The 24,591-nt window shown below is 36.6% G+C and overlaps 1 protein-coding gene and 1 pseudogene across 1 annotated transcript; one reads left to right on the forward strand and one right to left on the reverse strand.

The window, feature by feature from the left end:
- Nucleotides 1-6,740: 6,740 nt before the first annotated feature.
- Nucleotides 6,741-7,172, forward strand: LOC104600857 (ethylene-responsive transcription factor ERF098 pseudogene; annotated as a pseudogene).
- Nucleotides 7,173-16,542: 9,370 nt separating this feature from the next.
- On the reverse strand, nt 16,543-18,059 carry LOC104600858 (ethylene-responsive transcription factor ERF098-like). Its single transcript, XM_010264002.3, has one exon. The coding sequence runs from the start codon at nt 17,892-17,894 to the stop codon at nt 17,499-17,501; it is 396 nt and encodes a 131-aa protein (XP_010262304.1). The 5' UTR covers nt 17,895-18,059; the 3' UTR covers nt 16,543-17,498.
- Nucleotides 18,060-24,591: the final 6,532 nt, after the last annotated feature.

Genomic DNA, 24,591 nt, shown 5'->3' on the forward strand with positions numbered 1-24,591 from the left:
GACTATTGGTTCGGGTTTGAATCAGTTCAGGACTAGATGGAACCGATTCCAAACCGATAATAATTGGGACAATATATTCAGTACCAGAGTCAACTCATTGGTGCCGATTCCTAGAACCATAACCAACCTAATTAGTTCATGAACATCAGGTTCGTCGAGTCGAACTTGACCCATTGAATGCCCTATTTCTATGTAATATAAAATAACATATATATTATCTATAATATACATATAGTTAAATATATGTGGGTCAAGTTAAGTCCAAGGTGGGTTTAAAGTAGTAGGCCTATGCCCAACCCTAAAATTTGAGACTCTAATGAGGGCCCGAGCCTTTGCCATGGCTTAAACACAAAATCTAGGTCCAAGAGCAAAATTTTCCAACTCGCTAAAATGATCACCCTTGTTTTATAGCAAAAATAGCAGGGTAAGGTGCCCTCAGTACTTTAAAACACTTAGGTAGCAAAAAAGTTACCCAAGACCAATTCATTAGTTATTGGGTTAGACCAGTTTGGTGGATGGTTTTGGCTTTTTTTTTTTTTTGTAGTAAATAGAATTAGGTGTATGACCAAATTGGTTAAGGGTTGGGTCATGGTTTAACAATAATCTCACTAGCTGGTCTCGTCCAAGTTTCTAAACATTGGTTAGTGTTATATGTTTTATTATATATAGAATAAATAATGTTGTTTTGAAATATGCAGAATATCTGCATATTTTATTTTACGTTTTCATCTTTCACAAATAAAAAAGTCAAAAAATACACTTTAAGGCAAAAAATTGGTAAAGTGGTTGAAATAATTTATTAAATAAATTATTATTTATTATTTAATTAATAAAGTAATAATTAATAATTATTTATCTATATTGTATAACTATTATTTTATTAATAATTTATTTATGAATTTAAATAATTTAGTTTAATTGTCAATATTATTTTCATTCATAGGTAATTAATTAATTTACTATTAGTGGTTTTCATAATTAGTTTATTATTTTCTATTAATTATTAATTTACTTAAATAATTAAATTAATTTATGATGATTAGTTTTAATTAATCAAATAATAATTAATACTTATTTATTTCTATTCTAGAACTTATCTTCTTTTTATTAATGTACTTATGAAATTATTAATAAGTTATTTTCTAGTTTAATTATTATTAAATATAAATCATTAATTATTATTGTTACGCAATAGTAATGAGCTAACAATTTGTTAATTACTAATTATTACTTATATTCATTTACTTTAAAAATTCTTAATTCTTAATTTACTATAAAAAGTAATTAATATATAATAAATATTATATGATTATTATTTATGAGTCAGGAATAAAATGATTGTATCTAAAGATGATTAACTTCGTAGTTATAGCCATGGAATTGTAGTTACCCATGGCTATAGTGATAAATAGCTCTTTAGCCACAGACAAAATAACTTTAACCACGGACAAGTTGTCCGTAGCTAAAGCTCAACTTCTGCTTTTGTAATTATCGCTACGGATACATTATAACCATGGCTATAAATATCTTTTAGCCAAGGACAGAATAACTTTTAACCACAAACAAAATATCCATAAGTAAAGCTCAACTTCCGCTTTTGTTATTTATAACCACAAATACATTATAACCGTGGCTATAAATATCTTTTAGTCATGGATAGAATAACTTTTAACCACGGACAAATTGTTCATAGCTAAAAGCCAATTTTTGTTTTTGTAACTTATAGCCACAGATACATTATAACCGTAGCTATAAATGTCTTTTAGCCATGAACAGAATAACATTTAACCACGAACAAATTGTCCGTAGCTAAAGCTCAACTTTTTGCCACAGAAATCGAATTGTTCATGGTTATATCTCATATTTTAGCTACGGATTTTTTGACCGCAGCTATAGCCCCATTTTCCTGTAGTGTGCTAAAACCTCCCCTGAAGTTTCTAAGCATTCCTGAAACTTTCCCTGAAAGTTGATAATTGTTAATAAGTATTAGTCATTTTTAAAACAGTAGAGGTCTCATTAGTTAATTTTAAAACAGTAAGAATTAACTTAATCAATTAGTTAAATCATAAGAGTAGCTTAAGAAATTTACCTTATTTATAATTTCAAAAATAATTTCCTTCCCCAATCCTTTTCGTTCACCACTGAACTTCTAAAACTCCATCCGCCACGATTGCTCTCCAAAACCTTCCGTTCGAATTGGACCGTTAGTTTTCTTCTAGTCTCTCCGTGTGCAAGAAATTATCTCTACGTAACCAGAAATATTCTTAGTAATATTATTTTTTGATACCACAAAAATTGCCTAGTATTTGTAGTGATAGATTTGCCTCTTTTCGTTTCGCTTCATAAAGTGTCCGATACGATGCATATTTTTCTTCGTCAGTGTTTACATCTCTTTTCAGAAGCATTTTGCTATGTGTTTATTGATTTCGTATTGGAATTGAGGATTAACCTCTAACCTGATGTTCTTTAACTAACAAGCAGCTTCTCATGCTTAGCTTTACTGTAAAAGAAGTTTTCTAGAGTTCTTATAATCTGCTTTTGTCTCCAGCTCTAGAAGCGGGACCCAATAATTACAACTACAGTCTCACTGAAATGGAGGGGGTGATTAGAGATTCAATACGAATAAGAAGAAAATTAGATGATGGGTGAAGGGTATTTTTGTTCTTTTATATGATACTTAACGTTTATTAACAGTTTTGGGCCAATTTAATACTTTTTAAAGGTTTGAATATTATAGTGACACATTTAAAAATTCGAGTACTAGCTTGACACAACCCCCAAAGGTCAGGGTATTAAAGTAGAATTTTCCTTATTTCTATTTAATATGATAAATGTAATACCAAAGATGTGACCAAATGTTTTATACAAAATTTCTATATTCCTATCTTGGTTGGGCCATCGTCCCACCACCTAGATAAGAAAATAATTTTATTTTTGAATTAGTTTTAAATATATTATATTTCATTTACATGATTAATACAAATAAGAGTGTATGTTGATAGGTTGTGCCAAGTTTGTGATCAACCTTGGCTTAACAACTTAAGGCCTGAGCCCGAATTAAAGCGTCACCTATCCAACCTAAGTTCAGGTTCAACTGTAATTTGGCATATTCAGGTTAAGCCCCAGCACAAGTCGACCTTGAGTTGTTAAATTGGGCTTAAGTAGGCCTATCAGGCCCAATGTAGTAAAAATTTGCATTAACCAATTGACGATCAATAGTTTAAACCTTTAAATAGGATTAAAATATCAATACGTCTGATACTGTGAATTGGGATGCATATCGATATGATCAATATAATATTGATTTTTATTTTTCTTACCTTTTTGTGATTTATAAGTATTCGAGGGTCCACTTATTACTTCAGAATTTTAAGGTTTTTAAAAAATTCTTGTATTGATGTATCCAAGCATACTTGGGTACACTAATACAAATGCAATTGTTTAATATTAATAATTCAATCCTTGTACATGCATATATGTATCTATGGACTACGTGTGTATAGTTGGGCCGAGACTAAGTTAGGCTAAGGTTAGGTTTGGGCTCAAGGTACCAAAGGGTTAAGACCATGTCCAACCTGAATAGATGAAGCGTAGGGTTTTATCACACATATTTTATTTAATATGATTAGATAATAAGTTTTAGGGAGAATAACGGTTCAGCTCATTATCAGAATTTTTAGGCACAAAGTACTATTGAGGTAGGTGCCAGTTCGGAATTGATGCCAATTCACAGGCGGACATTAGTGCATGGAGTGTAGTGTGGGTATTTAACATTTTGAATGTTTATAGGTTTACAGTGAAATTCAGAAATCTGCATTGAGCCTATCTGTACTCTTCCATAAGTTTTAAGGTTTAAAAAATCTACATTCGTCATTCTGACAACTGACAGAATTGTATCAACGACCCCACACTATGCACCCCATGCACGCGAAACATCATCCCATAACAAGTACGGGATATGTTCCCAATCTACGGTGAGATATGCATGTGGGGTGCCAATCAGAAGTCCTTTAAAGCCTACTTAAGCGGTGAATGATAGAGAATAGGCATTTGGGTGACTATTTTACCTTTAAAGTTTTATTATATGCCAACAATACCCTTTGAACATGTTTTGCTCTCAACATCTCCAAAGGAGATTGGTTTTGGGTTGGATCCAATCCAATCCAAACCTTATCAAATCAGATTTAGACGGTCCATATAATTATTGGATTGGGCCAATCTAAAATAAATTGGTCTATATTCTTATTTGTCTGAATTAGACCTAAACCAAAATCCCAATAATCTGATCATGAGGCCAAACCCTTGTCCAATTTGAAATTGATCAAAACTGAAGCCGACATAGAATCACTTTTATGAAAGTACTTTTACAAAAGCACTTTTATAAAATTAGTTTTATAAAAGTACTTTTACAAAAACACATTTACAAAAATACTTTTATGAAAGCACTTTCACAAAAGTGCTTTTATGAAAACACTTACCGAAACAGTTTTATAAAAGCACTTTTACTAAAGCACTTTTATAAAAGTACTTTTACATGAAAGCAATTTTACAAAAGAACTTTTATAGAAATATTTTTATAAAAGCACTTTTATGGAAGCACTTTTACAAAAGAACTTTTATGGAAGTACTTTTATAAAAGACTTTACCAAAGGAATTTTATGAAAGTACTTTTAAAAAAACACTTTTCCAAAAGCACTTTTATGAAAACTTTTACGAAAGTACTTTTTATAAAAGCACTTACACAAAAGTACTTTTATAGAAGTACTTTTATGAAAGCATTTTTACAAAAGCACTTATACGAAAGTACTTTTAAAGCACTTCTATGAAAGTACTTTTACAAAAGCACTTTTATAAAAGTGCTTTTTCAATGCCGAAAGAGTATATTTTTGTAATTTTTAGATCTCTTCATTTTAATATATTTTTGTTATTTTTAAATGTTTTGTTTTTTTATATATAATTTTTGATATTTCATTCGATTTGGATCAGATCCAATCTATTCCATTTACATTTTAATGTATTGTACTGGATTTGGTGTGTATTAGATTTGGATTCGATTGGATCCAATCCATTACTAATTGGACCAAATCCAGTCCAATTGACACCTCTAAATCGTTTGAGCCAACCCAACAAACCCGTATTAATCTGACTCTCTACTACATAGGATTGTAACAATCAGATCAGTAAACGGAGTTTCCACCAACACGTTGCAAGTTTAAGAGTCCCACTATTGTGGTTAAGGGTGTTCACGAGTTGGGTTGGGGTGGTTTATTGGGGTTTTCCCAACCAACCCGACCTGGTCGGGTTACCTGAGGTGGAAACCAAAACCGACCCACTGATAAACCAAACCGACCTGGCCGGTTTGAGTTGGGTTGGGTTGGTTTGGGTCGGTTTCGATTTTGCTCCTGTACAAAAAGACACCTAATTGAATTCTAAATGTAATTGGCTAATGGGTTGCCTATTTGGTGTAAAAAATTATAGAAAGTTAGAAACTAGGATAGATTGCCTATTTTAATTGTAATTGCCTAATGGGCCTTCTAGTTCTAGTAGGAAACTACTCAAACTATGAACTACCGAACTAGTTCAGGTCGAATCGGGTTAGTTTCGGTTTTCACACAATAAAACCGAAACCGATCCGATATATCAATTTATATATTTTTCAACCCGAAACTGACCGATACTGATGAAAACCTGACCAACTCAAATTGGATCGTTCTGAATTGATCGATTTGGTCGAGTTGGACATTCTTATAAACAGCCTAGTTGTGGTAAACCACATACAATACGATGGATGACCACAACCCACGTGAATAACGGTGAATTAAGCGGAAGACGACAACCGCTAGTCATGACGAGGTTGTGCTGCAGAGAGCCCCCGGTAGCTTCTGATCACAAGATCCACGAGTAAGCAAATGTTAGATGCTTACGTCCGCATGAAATGAAACGAAATAAAGCACCCCCGCAATTGGATACCGGGACCCACAGCATTAAAACATTGGGAGATAACGTACTGCGGATCATTTGCCATGTGTCGGATATTCTACTGTTAGTTTGTTGGGATAACATTATTAATCAAAAAACAATAAAATGGTCGTAAATCAACAAGCTAGACCCATCACGACATGAAGAGAGATAAGACATTAGAATACACGGTGGAGTAACTCATCGCCGTGTGGGTAACGAGTTAGGACTTGGGAAAAGAACAAACATAAAGAAAGAAAATGTGGGGTAGGGGGGGTGGGTTCTAGGAGATTCCAATCTGACGTCAGAAAGCTCACCCACTCATTAAGAAGGATCCACCATTAATAAAATACTACTGTTTAGTGTTTAATAAACGTAATAGAGATGAGCAAGCAGATAACACGTAAGCGTATGACCTCGGGTCAGGGCCGACTAAGCAAATGAGTGGTGCAAATAAGCACGAGGCCGAATTAAGGCAAAACTTAATTATCTAAATGGGAAAAAAAAATCCAAAGAAAAAAGAGACCGCACGAACCAAAAAAATAAAAAGGGAAACTGGGAAAGCCATCGTTTGACCGTTGAGAACATCCACGTACAATGCATCGAAACCTCTCTACCGAAGGTCGAATACCACGTGTGAAGAATTCCCGGCCATTGGATTTCACAGTTGTAGGAATCTTGACCCTCGATTTGGGACCAATCAGACGCTTTTTCCAAACCAATTTAAATGCGGAGGGAGAAGTATAAAACTACCTGCGCGACGGACGACGTTGCGTCCATAGATGGCGGAAGAGCCAGCTGATCATCAAGGGAGGATGAAAGAAGGCGAGGAGGAGAGAGAGGTTCGGCACAGAGGCGTGAGGAAGAGACCTTGGGGGAAGTTCGCCGCCGAGATTCGGGACTCCACCAGGCACGGAGCTCGGCTGTGGCTGGGTACTTTCAATACTGCAGAGGAGGCGGCCAGAGCTTATGATCGGGCTGCCTACGCAATGAGGGGTCCTTTGGCCATCCTCAATTTCCCAGATGAATATAAATTGCCACGCCATGACTGTCTGTCGTCGAGCTACTCTTCCTCTGTGCTGGGGTCATCGTCGTCTTCTGAGTACGAGAGTGCAAAGAGTGGGAACGGGAAACAAATTATTGAATTGGAGTGCCTGGATGATAAGCTGTTGGAGGACCTCCTTGATTTCGAGGGGAAGAACAAGAAACAGTAGTAGTTTAGTTTTGAACGCAACTGTTTTTAGGGCTAAAATCCTGAGACCCAGAACCCAAATATGGTTCCACTTCAGCAAGTGTTCTTCTCTGGAATGCTATTAGTCTAAGTAGTTCTGAAAGGGGATTGATTGTTGGAGAGTGATATTTTTCAGTTTCTTCAAATCTAGGATGATGTAATGTTTGTCAATGTAAAAGAAAAAAAAAATTAGAGTAATATTTTAATATATAAAATTTGCACTCTTATTTCTATATATATATATATATAAGGTTACATCAATCTATTTAGTTTCGTTTGTAGAGAATAGTTCCAAACTTCCATAGCACCTCTATATGGCTTAATTAATTGACTTCTTTAGAACCCCAATTTATTTGACCAGTCACAATCCCATAAATTTTGGTGAAAACCCACCTGATCATTGATTCTTACTTTTATGATGATGCTAGTTGGTTGATTGTAAGTTTTTTTAGTACTATATCTTTTTGGCATCATAGTCAAACCCTGAATATATTTGTATTTACACTATTCCCAAATGAAGCCATAAAAAATAAAAATGAATCAAATAAATTGGGGTTTTGTGCTTTTGGGCTTTGAAAGCACAAACCCTGAAACTTATCCAATCACAACCTAATTTCCTAATAGCAGATGAAATCGGTAACGGGGTTAATAGACAACGGTGGGATTTTGATTGGTTTTGTTTACAGACATTATATTCAATGACGGGCAAGATTAATTCCTGTTTTTGTTGTTGTTGTTATAACATGTCAAAGCTTATAAAACTAAAACACTTGCAACAAATTTGGACGCGTTGATGTAATAGCAAGACTGTTTCTGATTGCTAGGACAATATATAAATGATGTTTGAAGAAATGCAACTTATTTCCATTTTCTTTCAATAATAGGATAGAAATATGACTAACTAGTTTGGATGATGATGATGACAATGACAATGACAATATTACGTCAAATACTTTTCATTGAAGACTTTAAAAGCATTAAAAGACTCAACTGTTATGTATCACTACTTTTATCACCGGTTCAAGTTTCTCTGCTTGGCAGTGCAGTTCATTGCCATAGATTTTGCCTATATCTAATTAAAGTAGCCAGTGAATACTTAGGAGTTCAAAATGTGTGGATGACAGCGTGAGATAGCAACATTGGAGTGAATATCACCCACAATTAGCATCTGGAAGGCAACGAAGCAGTCAAGCCGCCCGCCCACTTGAATGCACACAAATTCAGAAAAAGACATGATGACATTCAAATGAAATCAGCAGTCCTATCAAGACTTTAAGTCTCCCTTTGTTTGCAGTTCAATTTCATTTTCATTGGTAGGAATGCAAATTAATTAGAAGAATAATGTGACTATACTTTGTTTTTGCTTGCAGTTTTACTAATTTACTTTGCTTTAGGTAGGCAAATTAATGAAACATAGCAAAATTTAAAACAAAAATAAATCTGCAGAAAGATGAACCCAATTTAATGTTGAATTGTGAAAGTTTTTTCAAGATCAAAGTTGGGTTGGTTAGACGTTTGTAAGATTTTAATTGGATCCACAAATGCAAAAAAAAAAAGAAAAGAAAAAGGGCAAAGATATCTAACCAATTTGATTCTGCGCGCGGGATGGATATTGTACTTTCATGTGAAGAAGCTTTGTTCCAAAAAACCAGGATTCAACAGAGAAAAACACGTGACAAGCAATAGATAAATAGGGTTTGTTTGGTGGGGGAGAATGACAATTTCTTTAACCATTCAAATCACATTAGCTCTTCCATCTCCAGACGATATTGCTTGCCTACCTAGTAACATGGTTGCGTTGAGCTAGGCGTGGTGATTTTTGTTGGATTTTAATCTCATAAGAGATTAAATCCAATGGGTTTCATTGGTCAATTACATGAGAAATTGCACCTACACACTTGATTTAAAAATCTGTTTTTCTCTTACAAAATCCAGTTTTGAACTTGTCCCACATTGGATAATTATAAGGTTTGTTTTCAGTATTTTAATAGGAGCTGATTTACACTCCTTAGAATTAGTAGAGGAGAGTATGGGGATTCGATACCACGCAACGCACGCGCACGCGTGGCTTGCGATGGGCGGTTTTGGTTTTGGTGCGTTGATGACCGTTGATCACCGTTGATGAGATCAACGGTCACGATTCGATCGGGTGTGATCAAGAGGCACAATTCAAAGTTAACAGTTTCCAGCTGTTAATCACCCACCTTTTCCTCATACCTCTTCACAAATTATTTAAGGAGCATGAATCAGACTCCAAAAACACACAATTTCGAAATTCACTCTCTCTCTCTCTCTCTCTCAGTCCGGTCTGCTACAGTCTCACAGAAGGTTTCTTTGGAGACTCTTCAACTTTGGTGGTTGCAGATTCTCGCCCAAAGGCTCTGTTGTATCCTGGGAACGAATTTGCCTGTAACCCAACAGCAAACTCAGTAAAACTGAGTGGGGGCAAATAACGTTCTAAAGACAGTGTCTTCAGACGCGCCTCAGAGCTTCTCCTCCAAAGTTACAATGACCCCATCTTCCCCAACAATTTTGTCATCCACTCCTTATTATATAGTCAAATAAACTTTTATAACATTTTGCCTATTTACTCGTTGAAGTAATCAGTCATATATATATATATATATATATATATATATATATATATATATATATATATATATATATATGAGGACTATTTTCTGGAAGTTGTCACGTGAATATTGAGTAGATGGTGACATGCAGACTCTTCTAGAGCTACATTCTTTGCTGGTGTGAAAGTTAGAACAATTACAGGCCAAATCATTCATGGGTGAGTGAACAGTGGTCTGAGGTGGCCAAATTCTTGGTCACATGGCCCAGCAGAACTGATTAAATTAATATAAAATATAAGATTTTGCATTCTACATATTTGCATTTGTATTCTTCCCAAACTCAGCCGTAGGGGGTGTTCTTTTATTGGATTTTGAGAGGGAGGAAAGTTGGTCAATGGGATTTTGGTTCCCATTAACCAAGAATTCCATATTCTTTTTTTAGATTTATGGACCCATTTCGTACGTGGGTAAATAACTTTCCCACCTAAGGGGAAGTTATCAACACTTGAATGGGACAAAAGTGCCCCTTTTATGCCCCATTCGCTTTTCGATAAGTCACTTACCTAGGTAAATGCACTTATTTGGGTAAGTGTTTCCTAGCCAGGTAAGTGCATTTACCTATGTTCTTTTATTTCCCATGTAAATAAGGCAATGGCCATCTTAGCCATAAAAATTCTACTAATAAAAGGGCATTTTTGTTCCGTCCAAGTATTGGCAACTTTCCCTAGATGGGAAAGTTAATTTACCCACCTAGGAGATGGGTATCACTTACCCGGGTAAGTGGTACCCAGGAAAATAAAATTTCACTGGTCCCCACATAAATCTGAAAAATGAACATGGGTTTCTTGGTCAATGGGAATCAAAATCCCATTGACCAACTTTCCCCCTCTCAAAATCGAAAAAAAGAACACCCCCTTAATAATAGATTTATATGACTAAAATGGTCATTACCTTATTTACATGAGAAATTAAAAAACATGGGTAAATGCAGTTACCTGGGTAAGTTTTTCCTGAGAAACACTTACCCGGGTAAGTATCTGAAAAGCAAACAAGGCTTTAGGGGGCACTCTTTTTTCATATTTTGTGGGGGGGGGAAGTTGGTCAATGGGATTTTGGTTCCCATTGACCAAGAATCGCATGTTCTTTTTTCAGATTTATGTGGGGACTAGGGAAAGTTTATTTTCTTGGGTACCACTTACCCGGGTAAGTGACACCCATCTCCTAGGTGGGTAAATAACTTTCTTACCTAGGGGGAAAGTTGCCAATACTTGAATGGGCCAAAAATATCCCTTTTAATAATGGTTTTTTATTGCTAAAATGGTCATTTCCTTATTTACATGAGAAATAAAAGAGCATGGATAAATGTACTTACCTGAGTAAATGTTTCCCAGGTAACTGCATTTACCCGGATAAGTAATTTACTGAAAAACAAACAAGGCCTTAATATCTTTTCATCTAATAATTTTAGATGGGGTCATAACAAATTGTACTTTTACGGTTTTATGCTATAGGAAGGGTGGATTGTTAGATCTGATTAGATGGTTCTCCGGTCTTGACAATGTGGATTAGGGTTAGGTGGGAGTTTGAATCTTTAAAATAATAATTTGGCTCTATCGCACCAAATGCCTTTTACAATCTAACTGCAGGGGGGGGGGAGTTGGTCAAAGTTAACCAATTCTTCCGGATTCTTTTATCAATAAAACTAAGATTTAGGTAAAATTATTTTTCTTTAGGCTGCGTTTGGTAGAGGTGTAAATGAGGATCGGGGTAAAATTTACACCTCGGTTCAATTTTGCAGGCATTTGGTAGAGGTGTTAATATATCTCATCAATGGGTGTAAAATTTCATTCTTGTCTATATATTCATCAAAAATCAGTGGAAAGTTTATATCAATAAAATCGATGTAAAACTTTACCTTCCTCTTCCTCTGTCCAACGATTACCTCGCGTCTCCTCTGTCCAACAGCTGCATCTCTTTGTTCGATTGAAGAAGAGAGTGAACCAGTGCGATGGCGGCGGCGTATCATAGTTCCGTCCAGAGAGTGAACCAGCTCCATCGTATCAGTGAGCGGCAACGTATCGGAGTTTGATCAAAGAAGAGAGTATTAGTGATTAGTGAGCATATTAGTGAGCGGTGGCGTTTCAGAGTTCAATCGAAGAAGAGAGTGAACCAGCACTGGTGTATCAGTGAGTGGTTAGCGGTGAGTGGCGAGCAGCGTATCAGTGCAAATCCTACAATCCCCCTCACCAATAAACGGACTAGGAGTCGACATTATTAGTGAGTAGTGAGTGGTGAGTGGTGTATCAGAGTTTCATCCAGACCCAGTTCCGGCGTATCAAAGCTCTAGTAGTGGCGAGCGGCGTATTAGTGCAAATCCTGTCGGTGTACCCATTGAAGCACTACGTAAGATTCACTATGCAGCGGTAAGATTCACTGTGTAAGCATTGCTTGTTCACCTTTTTCTTCCATCAAGACCCAATTTATTCACTTTTAATCAAATAGATTTTTAATTTACACCTTAAAAAACCAAACATGATCCGTGTAAATTTTCAAAATCAATCAATCCCAATTTCCATCTACCACTAAACCGGTTCACATTTTTCCATGGTGTAAAATTTGAATTTACACCTCAAACAAATGCAGCCTTAGGTAAGTTCTTTTACAATTTTCCTGAATCCTTTTATCAGTAAACGTGGAATTTATGGTAAAATTACTTTTCCTTAGATAAGTGTTTTGACAATTTATCTTGGTTATCAATTTTAAGGTATCATGCCTTTTGTATTATGCCTTTTGCAAATTTGAAGTTCCAAACTTCATTTCTCCTTTCCACCACTTGGCTTGAGAACTGTCCAGGCAATAGATTTTTGGCCAATAATGAAAATAAAAAAAAAGTCAAAAATTGTTCTCCAACAGTTCAGGTTTAATAGATTGATAGTTCGATCGCTCGGGTCAATGGGTCACTACCAAGTCAATGGTTTTTGGCCATAAAACGGATTAAGAATGAAACAGAACTAATTGCCTGATCAGTTCCTGGGCTGAATGGTCTGACCAAGTCAATGATGCTCAAAAAAACACTAGTGGAAACAAAGTGATGGAAGGGAGAAATGGAATTTAAAACTTCAAATTTTCAAAATATACCAGCTCCAATAGGAGTCAGTAGTGATAGTAAAACTGGGTTTTTGAAAAAATAAAAGTATCACGTGATGTCATATATAAAGGGAACGTAATTGATAACTGGATAGATAATATGTGCCATATTTACAAAAGTTCAGTGGTGTATAAATAGGGTTTAAAACTTTAGATGTACTTTAATTAATTATTAGGCGTCTGTTTGGCATCGATGCCATTGTTTCAGAAAACGGTGACACATCAGCGCCATGTTGGAAAAAATGGTGCTCCAGAAAACATCTGTTTGTTTGGAACCGTTTTTCCATAAAAAATGATGTTCCAAGCTACGCCTTGGAAATTGGGAAGGCATGGCTTGAAGCAACACCGAATTTGGTGTTTCCTGGAGCTGCAGCTCATTGCTGCCAATAGGGACATGAGGTGGCAGTGATAGGGACATGATGTGGCACGGGATAATAGGTACCAGTGCTGAAAACATTTCATGGAGCATTGGTACCAAACAGAAAATGTTGTTGTTGCTCCAAGAAACGTCCTACCTGATAGCAATGCTTCCAAACAAAAATAAAAAAAAAAAGACAATTTTCTCAGAAAACAGTACTTCTAACCCACACATCAACTGAGAAGACGGTGTTATATCTGCAGCATTAATGCCAATTAACCCTTTGTAATATTATCATCATATTATTTCAAATGTATCAATTTGAAATGATACCTTAAAAATGATAACCAATCAACGAGTGTCAAATAACCAATAAACTGGTTTTATTCCAATTTCACTTGGAGGGGTTTAATTAATTGGTGAAAGTTTTTCAATTATCATATCCTTTTCACTTATAATCTTATCAAAGCACTGACCATAGGTCTCATTTGTTCACAAGATCTATCTCTACCAACAAGACACTACAGCTGTGCATCGTAAATAAACCCTTGTCATTCGTGGGGGATGTTCGAAATAGACGGGGGTAGGTAGGGATGGGGGAAGAGTTTGTGGATAAAAAATCATTAGTAAGAGGACATTTTGGAGATTTTAGCTATAGCATGCCCGATGCCCTAATGAAACTCTACGTGTGCAAAACATGGTGTTTTGAAACGTTTTGATGCAGAACACCTTTTGTGCGCAAAACAAAATGCAAGCTCTGGTGTTTCTGTTTCAAGCTAAATTAAGTCTACCAAAATTTGTTTTGTGTGCACAATGTGGTTTCCAAGGTAACCAAAGGGTAGATAAACGAGAATAAAGGAGCCCAGCCCAACCCGACCCAAAATATCAACATCAAGAGGCAAGAGCGAATAAAAAAACACCGGGGCCCCGCGCAGAGTATTAATTCCTTGTTGACAGGGTTGACAGTGCCCATATTACCATAAACAGATTGGACTAGAATTGTTCTTACAACATACAACCAAGGAATCTTTCACATGGGATGGGAATATGGTTCAGCGTCCCACAATTAACCCACGTGTTCCCTTCACCACCCTAATTCATTATTCGTGGCCAATTTTCATCTAAAAAGCCCAGACCATGCTTCCAGAATAACTGAGTTAGTCTTCCTTGGAAGTTTGAATTGAAAAACCCTAGTTTTCTATGGGCACTTTGCACACTAGTGATTAGTCCTCATCAAAGGAAGTCCAACTACAATGAACCACTCTGAAGTCTACAAGTTTCCTCAGAGGAGAACACGTGGTCCTGCTAGTCAAGGACCGTCAAGGACCGATGTACATCAAAAACTAAAACCCCAACCCAAAAAGTTTATAGCAAATCCATCAACTGTATTCCTTGGTATCATTGTTCTCTTCAACCCAAAACCGAAAACAACCTTAGACGGAGACCAATTACTTAAATATTATTGGAAAATTTGGTGTAATATAGGTAACCCATCCTCTAACTATGATGTAGACGGAATTCATCTCAAGTCTCCATTATAATTAATAGGAGACCTTACCCGTTGGCACCTTGCAGAATTTGGTGTAATAAAAGAGGTAATCAATCAAGGGGCATTTGATACTTTTGATTGGTCAAATTTCTTCCCATACTATATCTTTCCAGTATCATAAATTTTCCCATAATATGTATGTACACACTCCACTTTTAATAATCCTTTTTATCAAGTTCAGAAATGACAAGCGACATTACTCGCTCATTATCGTCATCCACCTTCTCCCTGTTACGCGACTCCCAATTTACTATTTGGTTCTATTTAATGCTATATTAATTATTAAATTACAAGCAATTAATTCATTTTTTACTATTTTGACTCGACTTCAATAATTTGATTTGTTAATATGGTGTATTTCCTCACAATAAACCTGTCTTGAAAGTCTCACAATTGCTCAGACACGGCTCAGTCCATTGGCAACCCTGCCCTATATCACTCTTTTCCTATTAATTAATATATTAGCGGCACCCGTGCAATGCATTGAAAATTTTGAAAGATTGAATAAGTTTATTTACTATTTATTAATTAATAAGTTAATAATGAAAATTTGTTGTTAATTAATTAAATGTATTTAAATTATTGTTAATATTTAAAATTTTAATAATTATATTTTTTATTTAATGTTGATTTACAGAAAATAATAATTGTTAATTTAATATGAACAAATATTTTTTAATAAATTTAATTTTATTAATCATTTGTAGCAATTTTAATAACAATTATTATTTCATTATTTTTAAATGAAATTTTGGTTGACTTTAAATAAATAAAAATAATTACAAAAGATAACATTTTTATTAATTTCATCAATAATTAACAATTATGTAGGAAATGACAATGGGTCGGGTTCGGGGCAGAACACCCTATCCCTATCCCATGCCCTGTAATCAAAACACTTTACCCCATTCCTGTACCATCCCCAATGTCAGGCAGGTTCAGGGCAAGAAACCCATTCCCCGTTAAGGACGAGAAATTCTCAAATTTCCCCGCCCCGTCCCCAATGTCAAATAGGTTGAGGGCAAGGCCCTCACTCCCCGTTAGGGACGAGGAATCCTCAAATTTTTCTGCGGGTGAGCTCAAGGAAAGGCACCCACTCCTCGTCAAGGAAGGAAAATCCTTGAATTTCCCTACCCTGTCCTTAGTGTTGGGTGGGTTCATGACAAGGCACCCACTCCCCATCAACCCAATATTCAATTTGATGATAAAAATGATCAAAATGATATATTGAGTTTCAGCCACATGTTAAATTTATAAAAATACACTAAATTGTCTTTAATTTTCAAAAATGTAATTTTATGAAAATCTATTACATTTGTGTAATGGCCTAATGGAAGTGGTAGGAAGGGGAGAGAGAGAGAGTCAAGGAGAATGCAGGGTGGGGGTAATGGAACAAGGAGATGCATATAAATAAATAAAAGGTTTAATAATACAAAATACAAGGTTTTGCATTATACATATTTGTTATTTAGGCATGAATAGAGTGCACTGCACCTCAGAATTCTGAATTCCATTCCAGACCTACAGCAATTTAAAATTTCAAATTGTGAGGGTGGACTGAACAGTAAAAGCCTCTTGTATTTATACTCTTCTCTAATTGAGTTAGGATTCTTGTCAATTTAGTTGAGATTTTGCATTACACAAGTACAAACGCCGTCCAGACACTAGATTCATTGCTTTTGGCTATGTTCTGTACTTCTCTAAAGGGATCGATGCAAAGCAAAAATTTACACCCATGAGGCTCAGTTTGGAAGGAGTACAAATACAAATATGTACAATACAAATACATACAAAATAATATAAAGACTTAGTTTGGAAGGAATGCAAATACAAATATGTAGGATACAAATACATACAAAATAATAGAAAATGTAAGGTTTTTCACTCTACATATTTGTATTTATACTTGGTTTTGTACTCTATAAATTTGTATTTATACTTCTTTCAAACTGAGCCTAATGAGCAAATTAGACGACTAACATTTTCATGAGAAAAAGAGTTTTTTGATGAGGAATAGAAATTTATAGCGAACAATCCCATAAACCATGAAACGAATCTTTTTGGACATGGATAGATTCAAAAGGAATCATTTTATAGTGAAAGTCGCCTTTTTAGATTTAAAAAATTCAAGTCAGACTATATCGAAACGGGTAGCCTTACAGTCGTGATGCATTGGGAAGCGTTTTATTTTTTCATGGGAAGATATTCCCAATGTATGGCTGTAGGCGAGAGGTAGGTGTGCAACATTGCAACGTGGCCTGGCTCTGTTTGGGCTTTTGTCAATATTTGGAAATTTGAATGGACGCAGCCCAAAGGCTCAGGCCCAAATATTCGAATGGGCGCAGCCCAAGGACCCCTGATTGGTAACGTTCCTTCGCGCTTCTGAAAGCGATCGAGATGTGTAGACAATTGCTGGTACACCAAACACCTCTTGGCTCCAGCACAGATCCGGACTGTTTGCAGCCGGGGAAATTAGGATCTACCATCTTTCATTTCCTTATCCAACGATCCAATATTTGGACAATCAAATTCAAACAATACGAACCCTTTAGACTTTAGTTTAGTCCCCTGCCCCAGGGAAAATAAAACAAACCAAACCGAAACGAAAGCCCTCATACAATACAGTACGCAGAGAGGGAAAGTGAGGAACAGAGAAGAGAGAGATGATCAAGATTTAACTCTTCAACATCTCTTCCCTTGTTTTTCCTCTTCTGACTTCAGAAGCTCCTCTAACAACTTGTCGTCCAAATACTCAAACTCGATAACCTGCTTTTCTCCACCCGTAGCCGTATCAACAGTTTCAGAACTGGGAGCAGAAGAAAATGATGAAGAAGCATCATCAGGAGCGGCTGTGCTATGAGATTGGTATTCGTTGGGGAAGTTCAGAATTGCCAAATGGCCCTTCAACGCAAAGGCCGCTCTGTCGTAGGCACGCGCAGCATCTTCTGCATTCTCGAACGTTCCGAGCCACAAACGAGCACCAGGCCGAGAGGGGTCACGTATCTCTGCTGCGAACTTCCCCCATGGCCGGCGACGAACCCCTCTGTATCGAACATCCACCTTTTCCATCTGTTTCATCTTTCCTCTCCTTTTTGGCGCTTCAATCTTCCATTTGCATGTTTTGTTACAATAACAAAAGTGCTTTTAAAGCCTGTAATGTCTACTACTCTTTCAAATCTGGTGGGAACAAATTCGTCTTTCCTTTGGCGTTTCCGGGACCCGGAAAAAAGTTTGGGCCGGAATTCTTAATGGGTCTTATCTGACGGTTAGAATCTAACTTAGACGTGGTTAAACAAATGTTGGTAGGAACTAGGAAGCTTCCATTTCTATTGGATTGGTCAAAGATTTTGATTCCATTCAAGTCAAAACCCTTTTCAAATATCAAACCCGCCCCCCGACCCCGACCCTCCTTTTTTGCTTTTAGAAACCAGATTGGTGTGGATCGACTCCAGTCTCCACTCCCACCCCAACGGCCAAAGTTTTGTGCACAGCTTAAGCATACATCAAAGAGAAATAACTGTCAACCGTCAAACAATGCACAGGAGGAGAGGGTGTACACTGAACGGAGGGGGTTTTCGAGCGATGCAAAACCCTCTCTCTAATTGGTGTACACAGGAGGAGAGGGTGTAACCTTACAAAGAGATTTGAATCGTTTGCTTAATTTCACCTCGGGCTCGGGATTCCGGTTGTTGGCAAAACCCTCTCTCTAATTGGTCGGTTCGGTGTTTTTAAAAATCCGAAGGTAATGGTTCGGTTTCAGTTACCAATATAAAAAACCGGAGGTTAACTGAACCGACCGTATACATATATTTTTATATATTATATTATATATATATATATATATTATTTTATATATTATAAATTAATAAATATGCATTATAATATATATTTATAATATTATATATTATTTATTATTTAAAATATAATATTATATATATATATATTATTTTTTATTATATATTTATATATATTGTTATAATATATATTGTAAAAACTAAAAAACTGAAAAATCAACGAACCGAATTGACAGTTAATCGAATCGGTCAATCGGTTAACCGACTAGTTTCGGTTTGATTCTGGTTACCGGTACTACCAGTTTGGTTCAAGAAAATGCCCCACTGTTCGGTTAACCAAACTGTGAGCACCCCTACTAATTGGCTACAAAATGCATTTTAAATTTGTTATTTGGCTAATTGCAAGGCTTTCAAAACCACTATTGACCCAAAAGGTTGGACCATTTGGCCTAGAAATGGTCAGATCAGGGTATTGGTTCCGTTTAGACCTGTTAATGGGTCGGGCTGGGCTCGGGCCGAGCTTTGCCTCTTTATCAATAGAAAATGTGCAGGTCCGAGCCCAAAGCCCGACCTATATACAAAATGTCTTATTTTCAATGTACTTTTATAAACTCATATTATATTAATTTAGTAATAATTTAATAAATCAATAAACTAATTTGTAATTTCTAATAGTAAATTAATATTTATTAATAATTTAATAAACAAATATATATTATATATATTTATTATATATAACATAAATGCTTTTTATTATATGTAATAGTATTAGGTCAAGCTCGAGCTTGGGCTGGGCTTATTTGAGAAAGCCCGAGCCCAGCCCAAAAAATAGTTGGGCCTGATATTTAAAGCCTGATCCTGAGCCCGCGGGCCTGGAGTTTTGTCCAAGCCCAAAAAATAACGGGCCAGGCCAAGCCATCCGACTACACCGCCCATGAATAAGTCTACTTCCATATCACCCCGAATCATTTGAAATCCTGTTAAATTAGCTAGTGGCCTACTAACTCAGGTGGTCAAACCATCGAGTCGAATAATGGTTTTCTGGCCAAAATTTTATTTTAATTATTATAATATTTTTTTAAATGTTGTGAACTGATCCGTTTAGACTAAACGGGTTTGAACTAGTGGCCTATTGACACGGGTGGTCAAATCATTGAGTCGAATAATGGTTTTCGGGCCAACATTTTATTTTAATTATGGATAAATCTCTTAAACTATCCCTATTGTTTAGCATAATGACACACGATAGCCCTATTATTTAGCTATTGGCTTGGGGTACCCTTAAATTTTCTAACAATTGACTAGCTCTACCCCTGTCGTTAATATGCGTTAATGTTCCGTCGAAATTCAAACACACGTGACACCACATGATGTATGATTTTTTTTCAAAACCCAATTTTGTCCTTCACCATCCCTCTCCCCAACGGCAGCTACAACGAACCACTCTGCAACCGTTCCACTCCCTGTTTCTCTACAGCCATCGCCACCACTGTCGTCGTCTGTATCTGACCACTTTCACCAGTGACTTCTTCTTCACCCTCTTCCTTTCCCTCTCTCTCCTCATTGAACTGAAACAATGACTGAAAACTTCACTGTTCACCTTCATCTCCATCATCATCTGTCGTTTTAGATGCAGGAGAGAACAATGATATGGAACAACGAAACCGACGGGGATTTCTAGTAAGGGAGGTTCTAGGCGGAGGAAGAGAGGGAATAGTGTACCCAACTCAGTCGAGGCTGATCTCAGTGATGTTGGGTCCAGCCCATTATGGGATATTGACCCATGTTATAGCCCATCCTACTTCAGCCCACTATTTTTTGCCTTCAAAAAGAAAAACAAAAAAAACTAGGGTTATTATCAAATTTGCGCGCGGCGTGTTGAAAAGAGAGAGCAAAAGAGAGAAATCGAAATACTGTGCAGATTTCTCAGAGTGCAGAGTTCATCAAACGGCCGGAACTTTCCGATCCACCGTCCGATCGAGCTGAAATTTGGAAAGTAACTGGAGAACTCATCTTTCCTCATTCTGAACGGTCGGATCGTTGATCAGATCTCTGAATCGTCGGTTATTTGAGGTCGAACAGAAGAAACTCGCAATTGGTCGGGAAAATAAAACATCTCACGGCAGTTTTCATCAATTACTCTGATCAATGGCCATTTGTGGTCCGATTTAGCTGAAATTTGGTGGGCGTTTTCGAAACTCATAGACCTACGATCTGAACGGTGGAGATCGGATTTGGAGTAGTGGAAGTCTCTATGTTGTGGCCTGAACAGTAGCCGCGTTTGTGAGTTTTTCAGACTGTTCTTTTCATAGTTTTTGGTATTCTCGTGTGTATGTTTGAGAATTTGTATTTGCTCTAAATTTGTGAGCATATTGTGGTATTTGAGTTGCTGTAATTGTTACCTCAAGTTATTAGTGGAGATTTTTTGTTGGGTCTCCTTGGCCCCGTAGTTTTTACCCTTCACATTGGAGGGGTTTTACACGTTAAATATCGTGTCTCTCTTTGCTTGGCTTATGATTGTTTTTTGTTGATAATTTGCTTGGAATTGTGCTACCTGAATATCTACAAGTTTTTTTTTTTTTGGAAGAGAATTAGTTTGTGGATTTGTTTGATTGCATGATGGAGCCTAATTATGGTAGAATGATTAGTTTGAATGGCACCAATTACCACAAGTGGAGAGGAAAAATGAAGGATCTACTATTTGTGAAAAAGTTACATTTACCAGTTTTTGCTACTCAAAAACCTGAAAATAAATCTGATGAAGAATGGGCTTTTGAGCATGAGATGGTTTGTGACTTTATTCGACAATGGGTAGATAATAATGTTTTGAATCATATTGCTAATGATTCACATGCCAGAACCTTGTGGGATAAGCTTGAGACTTTGTATGCCTCTAAATCTGGGAACAATAAATTATTTCTGTTGAAACAGACTATGAATTTGAGGTACAAGGAAGGTACTCATATTTCTAATCACATAAGTGAATTTCAGGGGTGCTTTGATCAATTGTCCGACATGGGTATTTGAAGGTGAAATTTTGGGACTTTGGTTGTTTAATAATCTACCTGACTCTTGGGAAAATTTACACGTGACTTTGTCCAGTTCTGCTCCTGGTGGTATAGTGACCTTGAATATGTAAAAACTGCTGTTTTGAATGGAAAAGTCAGACGACGAACTTAGCAAGCATCCTCTTCTCAATCAGAGGTTTTGATTATTGAAAACAGGGGGAGAAGCAATGATAGAGACCAAGGACAAGGTAGTAGAGGTAAAATTAAGGCTAGAAACAAATCAAGGTCTAAGTACAAAAAGGGACATATCAAAAGATTTTGTTTTCAGTTGAAGAAAGGGCAATAAAGGTAACAAATGTAAGCAACAAAATAAAGATAATGACAATGATGATCGTGTTGCCACCACCACTGCAGGTGATCTTGTGATTGTCTGTGATGAGAATTTGATTAATGTTGCTTGTGATGAGACAAGTTGGGTTGTTGACAGTAGTGCCTGTTTTCATGTTACATCGAGAAAGGATTTTTTCACATCTTATACTCTAGGTGATTATGGGGTTTTAAAGATGGGTAATACTGGTTTGTCAAAGGTGATTGGCATTGGCACTATTTGTCTAGAAACAAGTAATGGGACTGAATTGATTTTGAAAAATGTCAGACATGCACTAGGCATTCGTTTGCATCTGATTTCTACCAGTGTTCTTGATGATGATGGTTATGTTAGTACCTTTGGTAATGGACAGTGGAAACTCTCTAAAGGTTCTTTGGTTGTGGCACGCGGAAAGAAGTGTTCTGGTCTGTACTGGACCAAAACTTCAGTTTTCATTGATGGTGTGAATGCAGTTGAGTGTGATAACCCATCAGTGTTATGGCACAAGAGACTTAGCCACATCGGTGAGAAGGGACTTGATTGTTTGGCCAGGAAGAATCTACTTTCAGGTTTGAAAGGTGCAATGTTAGAAAAGTGTGCTCATTGCTTGGTTGGGAAACAAAATAGAGTCTCTTTCAAGAGCCATCCTCCCTCTAGGAAATCAGAGTTGCTTGAGTTGGTGCATTTAGATCTCTGTGGTCCGATGAAGACAAAAACATTGGTGGTGCACTTTATTTTGTTACTTTTATTAATAATCATTCAAGGAAACTTTTGGTTTATCTCTTGAAGAGTAAAAACAGGTACTTGGTGTCTTTAAGCAGTTTCAGGCTTCTATTAAGAGGAAAACAGGGAAGAAACTGAAATGTATTCACACTGAAAATGGTGGTGAATATTGTGGACCATTTGATGAGTACTGCAGGCAGCAGGGTATTAGACACCAGAAGACGCCCCCTAAGACTCCTCAGCTTAATGGCCTAGCAAAGAGAATGAACAGGACGTTGATGGAGAGAGTTAGATGTTTGCTTTCAGAAGTAAAGTTGCCTAGATCTTTTTGGGGTGAGGCTTTATATACTACTGCACATGTTATTAATTTATCTCCTGTTGTTGCTTTGCAAGCTGATGTTCCTGACAGGGTGTGGTACAGAAAAGATGTATCCTATGACCACTTACGTGTCTTTGGCTGTAAAGCATTTGTGCATGTGCCAAAAGATGAAAGGTCCAAGTTAGATGTCAAGACAAGACAATGTATCTTCATTGGCTATGGTCATGATGAATTTGGCTATAGATTGTACGATCTAGTTGAAAAGAAGCTTGTAAGAAGTCGTGATGTTATTTTTATGGAGGATCAGACCATTGAAGATATTGATAAGGCAGAGAAATCAGAGTCTTCGAGTACTGATGGGTTGGTTGAGCTTAATCCAGTCCCTGAGACAGATATGCCCAGTGTAGCTGAGTTTGGTAATCATGATGACATCCAGAATTATATTCATGATGATTTGGTTGAGGATAATGATGATGATGTTGCTGATGATATTGATGCTTCTGCCAGTGGTGCTATTAGTGAACCTGTTGCCCCACTTAGAAGGTCTTCTAGACAACATATTCCCTCTACTCACTATTCGTCTAATGAATATGTGCTTCTCACTAATGGGGGAGAACCTGATTGCTACAAAGAGGCTATGGAGTCTGAGCACAAGAAAGAATGGATTGCCGCTATTAATGATGAGATGAAATCTTTGGTTGACAACCATACTTTTGAGCTTGGTCAAGTTGCCTAAGGACAGGAAAGCTTTGCAAAATCGGTGGGTTTACAGGTTAAAGACTGAGGAGAATACTTCTAATCCACGATACAAAGCTAGATTAGTTGTCAAAGGCTATCGTCAGAAAAAGGGAATTGACTTTGAGGAGATTTTCTCGCCTGTTGTCAAAATGTCTTCTATCCGAGTTGTTCTTGGTTTGGCAGCCAATCTTGATTTAGAGGTTGAGTAGATGGATGTAAAAACAGTTTTCCTTCACGGTGATTTGGAGGAGGAAATTTACATGGAGCAACCAAAAGGTTTCGTGGTGAAGGTTAAAGAAAACTATGTCTGCAGATTGAAGAAAAGTCTATATGGGTTGAAACAAGCCCCAAGGCAATGGTACAAGAAGTTTGAGTCTGTTATGATTCAGCAGGGATTCAAGAAGACAATCTCAGACCATTATGTTTTTGTGCAAAAGTTTTCTGATAATGACTTCATCATTTTATTGCTCTATGTTGATGATATGTTGATTGTTGGTCATAATTGTTTTAGAATTGACAGGTTGAAAAATGAGCTTAGTAAAACTTTTGCAATGAAAGACTTTGGACCAGCAAGACATATACTTGGCATGAAGATTACTCATGACAGAGAGGCCAAGAAGTTGTGGTTATCTCAAGACAAGTATATTGAGAAAATACTTCAGCGGTTTCATATGGATAAAGCTAAAGTGGTAAGTACACCTCTTGCTTTACACTTTAAGCTTAGTACTAGACAAGCTCCTTCTAGTGATAAAGAAAAAGGAGAAATGCAACGTATTCCTTATGCATCTGCAGTAGGAAGTTTAATGTATGCAATGGTTTGCACAAC

The sequence above is a fragment of the Nelumbo nucifera genome, chromosome 3 (genome assembly GCF_055504915.1).
Source record: "Nelumbo nucifera cultivar China Antique chromosome 3, China Antique-T2T, whole genome shotgun sequence".
Classification (NCBI taxonomy): Eukaryota; Viridiplantae; Streptophyta; class Magnoliopsida; order Proteales; family Nelumbonaceae; genus Nelumbo; species Nelumbo nucifera.

Bases quoted from the DNA above. Each gene is read 5' to 3' on its own strand.
- LOC104600858 (XM_010264002.3), bottom strand. From the start codon at position 17,894: ATGAAACAGATGGAAAAGGTGGATGTTCGATACAGAGGGGTTCGTCGC.